Source organism: Colletotrichum spaethianum, assembly GCF_022836535.1.
Source record: "Colletotrichum spaethianum MAFF 239500 DNA, contig02, whole genome shotgun sequence".
NCBI classification, from domain to species: domain Eukaryota; kingdom Fungi; phylum Ascomycota; class Sordariomycetes; order Glomerellales; family Glomerellaceae; genus Colletotrichum; species Colletotrichum spaethianum.
The window spans coordinates 2,085,589-2,097,967 of NW_026054772.1; the positions used below are offsets into that span (position 1 = coordinate 2,085,589).

Here is a 12,379-nt window from a genome sequence, read left to right on the forward strand (position 1 = left end):
TTGTTGACCTGCTTCAAAATGGGATCTGCCCCAAGTCCTGAATTTGTATTTATCTCATCATAGTTCCGGTGCATCCCCCTTCCTACACAACTTCTCACACTCTCTACATAGTGGCAACTTCCTAGGCTCTCATGCTCATTACGCATTATCCTCTCGTTTTCGCCACACTCCTTTGTAGGAATCATTCCATCTAAAAGCCTTCTTTCCCATTTCACACTACTCCCTCTGCTCTCTCAAACTGCTTTAGCAAATCTCCAATCCTTGCCACCTCTCCAGTCGTTACCAGCAACCAAAATCTTAACCATGCGTCAATCCTCTATCCTCCTGGCGGCTGTTCTCGCCTTGAACTCCGCCGCCACGGCCCAGCAGGTCATCCTCGCAGTCCGCACCTCTACCGTGACCCAGTGCTTCACTGCCATCGGCGCGCCCACAATCTGCGCCGGCTGCGCCCCGTCTCCGACCATTCACCCGCCTGTTGTCACCGGTGGGCCCATCCGCATCGAGATCGAGGCCCCGAGTGCAAGCGCTGCGGCTGCAACACCTGCACCCAGACCATCAAGTACACCACTGAGTACGACGCCTTCTGCTCCACTGGCATCACCAGGCAGAAGTACGAATGCACCGAGACTTACAAGGGCGTGGCGGCCAAGCCCACCATTCCCTCCGTCGAGGTGCCCCTCGGCTTCACCAAGGGGGTCGAGACCTGCTACACCTGCGGCCCGACTCCCATCTCCGCCACTATCACCCGTCCTATCACCGAGCCTCAGGGCACTCCCGTCAAGGGTCCTGGCGGTGGTACTGGCCCCATGCCTGGTTCCGCTCCTACTTCCGCCCCAGGATTGGGCCCCGGCTCCAGTCCTGGTGCTGGCTCTGCCCCCAGCCCCGGTTCTGGCTCTGCTCCGGGCGCTGGCTCTGCTCCGGGTGCTGGCTCAATCCCAGGATCGAACGCTCCCGCTGGTAAGCACATCCCCGCAAATGGATATCTTACTTAGGATTTAGCAGTACTAACAAAAAAACTCCTCGCGTAGCTTCAAAGCCTGCAGTGACCGCCGACTCCCGATCCATTGCACCCCTCGCCGTCGGCCACGCCGCCCTCTTCTTTTTGGCCTTCGTCATGACTGCTTTTATACTTTGAATGGGGTTTGATCAAGGACAGAGTGTGCTTGCCATTAGTATCTTTGTCGTCTCCAGAACTGGAGAACGCAGAGATATGTGTGCATGTGTGCGCCTATTGGTGTGTTGGGTCAAAGAGAAACTTATGATTCTGGTGAATAATTATGGGAGAGTTCGCCGCTTAATTCTGATGCAGGAGATTTGCTTAATGTCTAGTTGATGATCGCTACATGATTGGTCGCATCGCACAGCAAACTCAATGAATGTCTCTTCAGCGTTCCTGGGTCTTCCAGCACACTTTTATTTTGGGATATTGCATGCATATTTGTGCTGGGACTGGCTTCACCAATGGCCCTTACCCAAAAGTGCGGCCTGTAGTGCTGTTATCGCAGGGTCATTAAAACAGTTCAAAGTTCGCACGGTGGACTTACACTACATCGGACCCTTACCGGCGGGGCCGTTAATGAACGCCAGCCGAGGATAGAGTGTAAGTGAGGATCAGGTTGTGGTGACTCGGCAGCCAAGTTCCACTTTTACTAACCCCAACTGGGAAAGGGGGTGCCAGCTAACCAGTCTAAAGAAAATCAATCAGAATCAACTCCGAGACACGATCTCTACAAAATCCTAAACAGATCTGAAATAAAAAATAAAAAGAACTAACCTTAAGTATTATACCAAAGTCTAAAGCTGGCTGGAATCTAAACCTGAACTTTAACCATCGCCTTAATTCTAACGGGTCGCCTAGAAATTGTGCCTGCTTTCACGTTGGTTTAGATTTATTTCAGAATTGAATCTGCACCCCCCATTGTTTTTTGAAACAGGATGTGATCAACTAACCCCCGTCCAATGGTCAGGTTAACATCAACCTTCGCGGGCCGCTGACAAGGCGGCCAGATCCTTCGCACCATACTTATTACAAACCTGAGCCTGAAATATTTGTTCTGCCTCCAGTGCTCGACTTCGACTTTTGCAGGTGATCGAGAAACCGCCATCATTCCATCTGTGTAAACAAGTTTTCCCCTCATGACAGAAAGTCTTCTATTCAGTCATTGCGGCCTTTGTAGGCTGCCAGACTAGCTGGAAACGTCTCTTTTCCGACGCAAAATCGTTCGCTTAGGTCCGCCTGCTGTACTAACCGATAAAGGTATCCCAGTCACCTATTGGTACCACTGATCTCTTGACGCTGTCCTCAACGTTATGTGACGTTTCCGCCACAGACTATATGTCTTCTGGAGAGACTGCTCGATCGCCTAAATGGCTAGCGCAGGCTAGATGCAAGAGTGAGATTGGATGTAAATGCCTCAAACGAATCCCGAGGATTGTAGTGTCAAATTTCTATAACACATATTCTATAACATATTTGGCTGAGATCAAGAAATGAGGGACATACTAGGACAACCCTGCAGAGTACACGGAGCAGCAGCCGGTGATTCTCCATCATCACAAGCGACAAAACTACCTCAGCATAAGCAGCACCCGCTGGTTTTTCGTCTTCGCGGCAAATTTGAGACGCCAGCATTGTCATCATCCCCGTCATTGTCAATGTCAACCTCAAGCAATGCTGTTTCGGGGTTGTGGCCCATGGATGGTGAAACTAAGAGTGGTCTCGAACCCCCACAATGCGCCATCCAGGCAATTCAACCTGCTTTGAGGACTACCTCTGAAAAAAGACAAGCCTATGTTGGTTTGGTTTGCAAATCATCACGTTAAAGGACGCCACGCTGGTGTTGCTGGGCTTCTCTCATATCATGTGGGATGCCATGGGGCTCAAAGACCTGCCGGATGGGTGATCTATTACACCACAGTATCACCAGGATGAATTTACTCCATTAATTGGAGATGACCCACTCTCACAGTTAGAAAAGACAATATCGATAGCCACGGCAACAACAAGTTCAACAGAAACCTGCCCGTCCGAGCAGTACAAGCACGTCCACAGACAGATCGAGGTCCAAGATTAACACTGTGGCTTAGACAATCGAGTTGCTTAACTGACTCCAACCGCGAGACTGTCAATAATGAACATTAAATTTTCTCATCAACTCAAAATGAGTCACTCTTGATTGGAAGAAAGACATTTTTAGCTGTCCAAGCTAGCAAAGGACCCCAGTGCTAGCATTGGGATAGTTGCTGGCTTCTACTGATAAATGCCACGATTACACGGACAACTCAAAAGAACCTCATCCTAACGCAACAGTATGCTCAATTGAGAAACTAAATCAGTTCGAGGAGGAGACTTTTACTCAACTTGTTTATGACTTTGATTCACAAGCGTTTCCTCATATTCTTTGTTTTACCCTCGGAATGCACTCCTTGTCGAATTCATTTTCCTGTTCTCGAACACGCGACCTGGCAAACAATCTAGCCGACGCCTCGAAATGGTGTCAGACATCCAGCGTTATGCACAATTTCAGTCTTATATCAGAGCTTGTTCACGAAACAACGACAGCTGTTCTTCTGTGTATGACCTTTGGTAGTCACACAAGATTCTAGAAATCTGGACGAGATTTGATTTATGCTTTGGCTACCATTGTCTAGGACCATAGGGAGGGGGGAATACCTAAGATGTTTTGGACAAGAAACACCAAAGCTGTGACATAAGTAAACGAATACATTCGTGACCTCCCTGCTGGGATTTTCCATTTGAACTCTTTCATTTTGATTACTGAAAGAGAGGAGTATTAAAGCTTCGTCAAGTTCATCTTCGAGAATATGATAAGAAGCCTACGCCTTTGAGATAACCGCCCAGCTGGGATGAAAGCAATTCGACAAGCTGGTTCTAAGTACTTTAGTAGACTAATCACATTGCCTAGAGTTGAAAAAACTCATGCCGCCGTTAGAATCCAAAACCCAAGCAAGTTATTGCCACCGTATCTGTTGCATTTGACGAAAAATCCGCGTTTACCAAGGGAATCAACGAGCTAAGGAACAGAAGTCGGTAAATCTTTTTAGATCCCCTAGGTGACTTGCCATAAGAGATGGTAAAAGGAACCTGAGTCGAAAGTATATCGCCAATTAGCATATAGCGACAAACATGGCTCTATATCATCCAATATTAGAAGGGATAATTCTACTAGTCTTCCGACCAGCTGAAGTTCAAGGTAGGCTGGGAAACCCGCAGAATACTGTTACGGTCAGATATCCGACAGTGGTGTTTTCCTGCTAATAGATAGCTGAGTTCTATACTCGGTAACAGTAAGTCTGGTCTTGTTGGTAATATTGCTAGTCTGTTGGCGTCTGTTGATCAGTCAGGCGTCTCAAGGCGTAGGTAGCTCGTCTAGCTACATAACAAAAGGATAATCTAAGAGTCACTTATAGTAGAGTGAATCACGACGTTGATTACTAATGAGCTATAGAAGTCTGTCTTAGGGCTCGTCCAAGCCATCCTATATATAAGTATGTTCCTGATGCCTTTGTCCTGATCATACCAACTCATTGGTAGTGATCACTTACTTGGATTCGTTGATCGATCACCTGTATCCACTAATCGGTCAGTGGGTCCTGCAGAGTAATCGTCTTATCTTATCTGCGCGTAACCTGTACCATAGTTCTTCCTTTTCCGGGGAGTCATCTATTCGTCCTTGTATCTTGTCCATACAAATGCCGGGCTGCCCACGCTCTGCCCTGTCTTGGTTGGGCGTTATCGTTGGTAACTTGTTGGTTCGTAACAAATACGTCTAGCGCATGGCATAAGCCGCGGGAAACCCGATACCATCGAGACACTCTCCAAATTATCTAGGTAGGTTTAGCGTAGGGAATTGTTTCCTAATACGAAAGATGTTGCCTCCACGTCTCGGTGTGCTGTCTGAAGACAAATGTGGCGGTTCATGGGCTGTCGAGGGGGGAAATTTCTAATTGTTTAAGTGACACACCCCACCCGACATCCACGTTCCCACGTACCAAGATAGGTCTACTATGTAACATCAAGACTTTTCAATCCTGGACATCTCTCTGAGAGTGGAAACTTTCGCTGCCGGAAGAACACCCTGGAACTTAGGACACTCTCGGGTTCCTCAATCTACCAGCCTAAAGGTAGCTGCCAGAATTAGTCGGTTCAAACTATGCCGTTTCTGCTGTAAAAAGCCAAGTCTGCTCTCGCTAGAACCATAGGTTATATCCAGCTAATGGTTCTCGGACCCTGGTCTTCGACAGCGGTGGCTATCGGTTGTTGAAGTCCTTGCTCTAGCGTACATATAAGTCTTGCTTTATAGAACAGATTCTTCTTTCCATCGATTATCCATTTCAGCGACAGTCTCTACCGTTAGGTGCATATCTAACCGCTTTCAAAATACAGAGTCTCATGCTTGCAGGGTTCACTTCACGACTTAGATGGTCCTATAGCTTACAACAATCATAAATCGCTCAGAATCTTATTTAAGTGCGTTCGTCGCACAAAATTTTTATCCTGACTGCCGACTAGCCTTAGATGAACCGCCTTATTTCTGTTAATATTCCCCCTTTTTGCTTTTATCAACGTCATTTTAGTTGTCTTGGTTATCGCCCTGAGTACTGACGTGCTCATGTAAATTCTCGGATGGAAAAGCTGGAAGGTGATGAAGATCTGCAATATCCATCCCTTCTGAATGCCTATGGGAATCCTCAGCCTTTATTGCCGACTCCTTGGAAAGTGTTTGGTCTCTCGCTCTGGCAAGAACTCCAGTAGAGAAATGGCCGACACCTAAGTCTATCTGGCTGAGGCCCTGTAAAGAAGCAGCAGGACCAATATCATTGTCGACATCGGCTGACGCGATCTCGTACAGTTGACCACCACGCTGAACAGTGGTGTTCCCGATGGTTCGAACTCGGCCTCTGTTGCCGAACACTGAATCCACGCCACCATGTCTTCGGCGCCTGAATTTCCGACGGAAGTAGTCTCGGAAAGAAGGCATGCAAGAGCAGAAGATAAACCCATTCAACTCCACAAAGGACCAGTTGGATATGGGCACTATATCCCCTTGGTGAACTTCCCGATTAGTCCAATACTCATTGGCCTATATCGAAATCGCATTCACTTACAAGTTGGATTTGAAGTTTTCATAAAGTCTTTGATGGTCTTTAGTCGAAGAATAGAGACCAGAGTGATTCTGTCATTAGTTTAAAGGGTCAGTGAGTCCCGCCATCTGATATAAAGGGTATCGGAGTCTTGAGCTCACAGTAGTGCGACGGCAAACATCATACCAGCTCCTACTTTTTGTTTCCACCGCCAATTGAGTCTCACAATCTGTGAAATAGGCATGGCGACCACCACAATGTCCAGCGTGATGTTCACAACGGCATGAACCCAGGTTTGAGTATTGATGTCATGGCAACGTCCCTGATGTTCGCCATCCCATTTCGTCCAGGTGTAGCTAATGGGCCAACATTGTATTGAAGTCGCGATTAGAAACGATATGGCCGACAGGATGCAGGTCCATATCATAACCCAGGTCATGCGGCGGAAGCCTTCATCCGAGAACAACCGAAGATAGAAGAGTAAAAAGTTTGTTTTCGCAAAGATCACTGTAAACGCATAGAAGTGCTCGCCTATAAAAAATAGCTAATGCAAGTTAGCGAAGACATTGACCCATCAAGAATTTCCTTGTAGGTATAGGAAGATGCAGAGAAAAGATGTGGTTTACTTTGAAAATCTCGTTGATCTGTTCGGGAGAGAGCATCCAGATGTCTTTCCCAAGGCCATTCTGAACAGCTGTATTTGATCACCAGGTTAGAACCCGAATGCGGATGCAGAATATCCATCCTACCCATGACGACCACAATGCTCATTGGCACTGACATCAGCTATTTTATTAGCTCCTCGAAGTTTTGTAATCATTATATTACTATTTGGGCTACATACCATACTTAACACCAGAGCGCAATCGTCCAGGCCGATATTGTAGTCAGGACGCCTGAACTGAGAGTATTCGCGAACTCCGACGCTAAAGATGGCGATAGTTGCACCAGCAACAGCGCTAGCTGTAGCAGATGTGCCACTATCTCGGTTAGGGATATCACAAATATTGAATAAAACTCTTTGGTTTTCTGATCTTGTTAGTATAACATCCAAAGCAGTGGTTCCTCAATTGCTTACTAAGCCCATCAACGATAGAGCAGTTCTGGAAACCACAGCTAACTGCCCCAAACAATGAAGTCTCAGCGCACAGGTATTTCGCTGGCACATTTGGATTCGGCACCAAGGCCGAAAAGTCCGATATGCATCGGCTCTGTCGTCGAGTTCATGTTAGATATGAATGTTGCGATCCAAAATAGATGAATAACATGGGCCAAGTTCGCTGGCTGTAAACACTCACTGCGCATGCTGGTAACAGATTCTCTAGACCTAGGTCGCCAGTAGGTGTGAGAATGGATCCCAAGGTTGTGCCCATGATGAATGTTGGCAAACTAGAACTGTCACATGAATTAGATCCAAGACAATATGTGTACTGATTGCTGAAGTCAACAAAGAAGTACAGTGCAGCCAATAGTTCAATATCGTGATAGTCAGAAAAAAGACCATTGCGCTCATCAAACATGCGGGGAAGACGTTGTATTTACAGCAGTAGCCGTTACATCAACCCTGTATATCGCTGATCAGTTTGACAGGGATATTCGTTTTGGAGAGTACGAACCAGCGAACTTGGACTATGTTTGATGACTGGGTGGGACTGTGCAATTAGCGATCAGAGGTTCCACCAATGAAGTTACTCTAATTTTTACACAGTTTACGCCAATGTCAACATTCGTCTGTGTGTCGTATCATTTAGAATTTTAGTCGTTTCTTAGGTGGAAATTAACACTCAATAGCTTGAAACTGAAAAATGCACTGTCGCAGTTCTTGTAGACCACATTGCTTAACAAGCAGGTTCGCATTATCAGGCACCAGTGATTTCCCCGACTCGTTGCGAAATAAAACTAATTAACTAAACATGTAAATGGAGCTCAAATACCTGACGATCCAAGGGAGATGGACGCCTCAGTTGAGGAACAAACGCCTAGAATCGGTTTACTATCCTTGAACGCTGGGTTGGAATCTGAGACTACGAAAGCAATCCAGATTTTGATTGCACGTCAAGTTATGCCTCAAAAGAACAAGTTTTATTGATGTTATACAGCTGATTGACCACATCCACTCTTGCCCGCGAGTCGACCCTTAATATGAGAAATATGCACCTCAACGCGCCCTAACGCATGATGATGTCGGAAAGTAGTGTTAGGACAGAAAATCGCGACCTAAAAGTCAAAGGCACTAAGGTACGGGCCATTTATTCACAAAAAGGATGTATCGTCATCTGGCTCTATGAGACCCCAACTGGTTCACTAGAAACCCAAGTGGAGTTATTCTTTTGTCGTAAAGCTTGAGGTATTTCTAGTTCCTAGTTGGCCTCTGAAACTGGTGCATCCGACGTGCCAAAGCGACAAGCTGTGCGAGATCTGAGGATCCTGACAACTTTCTTTACCCCCAGGTTACTGGGCAATTGCCTATACCTAACTTCATACTAAACTGATGTACATACGACTGGGTAATTGGGCTAGAGCTACCGGCCCACAGTGCTGCCTACACTCAACTGCACCCGGTCCTGTTCCTCGAATTTCCACAGAACTTACGCCTTGACAAACAGAGGAGAGATAGGGCGATAATTCATAAACCGAAGTGATCCTGGCCGTATCAATTGGTACAGGTGGCATTGGTTGTATCCCGAAGACTACGGCCATCACTGACGGTTTTCTGCGAAGAAAAGATGGATGATGCCGATTCTGGTCAACCCGCAAGTCCAAGTGATTCAGGATGGCCCAGGAGTTGAAGTTCTCGGCTATGCCTGTCGAAGACCTTTGCAAGCCATGTAATCGCTAAGTCCGCAGTCCGAAACTTTTCTGGGCAGGCGAATCCAATAACGTAAGTGAAACCGATATCATTCTGTTAATTGTGTAAAGAGATACAATCGAGACGTAACTACGTACGGACGACCCTCATAGGTTGAGTATGTATGAGTTCGCTAGTAAATTATCTCACAGGTCTTGTGAGACTAGGGTTAAAAATCCCCAACCCATGGGGACCCATGGGTACCCAGATGAATGGGTTGGGTGAATGGGTCAACCCATGAAATGGGTTTTTTGGGTTTTGGGCATTTGGGTATTCTTTTTTTTGGGGTATGGGTATGAAAAATCCCCATACCCAAATGATAAGATACGAATGGGTTTATGGGTTGAGAATATTTGCTGTATTTTCTGCTTATTACGTGACGGATACCCATAATACCCATATCCAGAAAACAGAAATCCCCATTTGGGTATAACCCAAAAACCTGTACCCATAATCTTGAAAAAAACCCATAACCCATTTCAACCCATAACCCATATGGACCCAAAAGAATCCCCATGGGTCAAATGGGTTAGAACCCAAATGGGTACCCATGGGGATTTTAACCCTATGTGAGACACCAAGACGAATTAGACGTCTCACAAGTCTGACCCGAGGAAGGGTGCACACAATCCAGCTCTTTGGGACCTAGTAAGCTCGACTAGTATCTATCACAGGCAATAATCTATGGCAAATAATTCGTCTGGGCTGCCTCCATCTTAGGCGATCTCGCGTTAGGTAACTACTTGCAGTGGTATAGCCCACCAAATGCGGTTGGACCTCATTTTTGACAACGGCAGGTGTGGCAGGGTAGGCTGACTCTCCCTTTCAACCCAATGAAGAATCCACAAAATGACAGTTTTGTAGTAAAACTGGGTACTAGAGGGGATATCCACGACATTGGCAAAGATGAGGTTGAAGCGTACCAAATGGGATATACTCATACCTTCTATATTCTTATTATACCTGGTTCTTGTAAATGCAACCTCACGTTACCAATGCCTGATCACCTGAACCTTTGACCGCGGAGTTTATGTTTTAGAACCCCTAGTAGCCAGAATCCGATAAATGCGTAGGAAAACATGGTCAAATTCAGCTTCAGCATGACTTGCTTCCCAAACAGATCATTGTTGGCATCGAACCGAGCAATACCCTGGTTTTTAGTAAAATTACGCTATGGGCGCCATTAATGGATAGAACCTCAGATCTACCGTGTGCTCCATTATCTTGGTCCGCTCTCGACGACAGAATACATGATTTATTTACCTCATTGAATAACAGAATAAAAATTAATGAGTATTGCCAAGAATGACTTGGCTAGGAAAGGACGGCGAATTAGATAGGCTAAGCCCTTTTCGAGGAAGAGAGGATTGGACCTAGTCAAAGCATAGTGCCAAGCCATGATCTAGCTCCGAGACTCCGTGGGTGTGAACAGCGAGACCCGAAATGCTGTTTCTGGCGTTGAACAGAAGCAGTATGTATGGCTGTGTAGTTTCAGATGCTACATGGACCAGTGAAGTGCTCTTTGGACAAATCCTACACCACCGAAACAAAGACTACTGACGAGCCTTCAATACTTGCTTTGTTTTGAAACCAAATTGTTGGCTCTCTATTCTAAACGCATGTGGTGGACACACGCTCATGATAATGAGTAAGAGAACTCTACAGCAAAGTAGGCATAGCTGTAGCGTTCGCGGAACCATCCATACTCCATCTTGGCGTCATGTGTTAAATCTTTGCTCACCCTAATTAGTGTCTATAATGTTGCCAAACCTTTCCCGCCGCAACGTTAGCGATATATCCAAGTACCAGACTGATGATCATGTGGATATAAAGAACATGATCGACAAGGGCCACTTCATAGACAGCCTTAAGAAACACTGCCCCGACCTTGTCTTTCGCTAGCCAGATTACAATTCTCTAGGGCTTCGTCGTTTGCCAAACTTAGCCCCGGTTTCGGATCTCCATGTTGACGTTCTACTCCCACCAAACGGCCCAGTTCACTACTCCGCAGTCAAAACTCCTGAGCAATGGCTGCCCGCCTTTGACAAATGGCTCCTTGAGTTGACTAAAGGCACACCACCATCGACAGACTCGCCAGTGCACATTCCGATTACTTCGATAATGTTTGCCTGGCCGACATCATACAACCGTCCTTCACTCGTGCACCATTTTTGTGAGCTTGTTCGCCCACGAGGCGATGCATATCTTGTCGCGGCCGCGGCGCCGCGGAGGATGCGCTAGAAGTTCGGCGTAGATATTAACGTCTGACAGGGCAATGTCGCAGTCCGTGATAAGGCCTTTATCGGCGTTCACCTGCGCGTCGAAAAGATGCAAGCAACCACCTGCATGTATCATACGAACTACAGGCTAACTCCCTGATGCAGCTGCTGCGAGAGCTTGTATGGATTAGTACCTATCCTCCAGACAAGAATGAGCATTTGTTCTGGCATTGAGATTCGGTTTCTATGTTGGTGAGCACCTATGCTTGTTGAATATGAGTTAGGGATTATGGTACCTTGGAGATGTAGAGTGGTGGATATCGACAACACGGCCCCCATAGCTGCTGTTCCGAGAGGTGTTGTCAGAGACAATTAATCAGCACATCTCATTGCATATTCCATTAGCAAGATCAGATACATAGCTCACATATTGCTAGGCCACTATGATTGGGTAGCAAGATGTCACAAGAACACATAAATATTTCATTAGATGACAAAAAGATATTTCGACAGTTTGTTGCTATCTGTTTAAGAGTGATTGTTCTCTCTGTTGGTTTGGTGATAGCAGTATATCAAAGACTTCATAATGCTTCTCAGACAGCTTAAGTTCCAGATGGCTCACTAAAAAAAGGAAGAAAGCCACCAGGCTGGGCATGGAAATTCCGCTCAATTCCAGCATTCGCGTGAGAGCTTGTTTTATGTGTCGCTAAAGCAGATAATGGGAGAGAAGAGAGGAAGCATCCTTGCACGAATTGTAGGGTGGAAAACATAACCTCTACTCCACCTGCCTCTTTTTGTTCCACTGCGTCGCGGAATTGCATGGTTGTATATCTTGACAGCGTTACGATGAGACGCCGCTGATAGATGGCCTACACGTGCTAGACACTTCAGCCACATGTTGTGATGGCCTCAAATTCTTCCAACATACAAACCTATAACTTACATAGCAAAGTGCATCTGAAAGGTCCCAACGCGTACCCGGTCATCGCTTGACCGCACGAAGAAGCTACAAGAGATTTTCAGGGCATTGTGGTTCGTTGTCAAATTAATCTTTAACATGAGACAGACTAACAGCTGGTTGACAAAAGGTTCGAGTGCTACTAATCTTTTGTTCACCCTACTAGACGTATTTGACGATTGATGACGGTTTCAGGGATAGTCGTGCACAAGTTTTCCACGTCGTGCGCCGTCTAAGGCATAAACTCAG

At 46.2% G+C, this 12,379-nt stretch overlaps 1 protein-coding gene across 1 annotated transcript; it reads left to right on the forward strand.

Annotated features, from left to right (window-relative positions):
- Nucleotides 1–303: 303 nt before the first annotated feature.
- Nucleotides 304–1,135, forward strand: ColSpa_01462 (uncharacterized protein; the record flags this gene model as incomplete). The annotated part of the gene is made up of 3 exons (XM_049267674.1): nt 304–484; nt 505–957; nt 1,029–1,135. 3 exons carry the CDS (start codon nt 304–306, stop codon nt 1,133–1,135), a joined length of 741 nt encoding a protein of 246 aa, XP_049123631.1.
- Between the last annotated feature and the right edge of the window lie 11,244 nt (nt 1,136–12,379).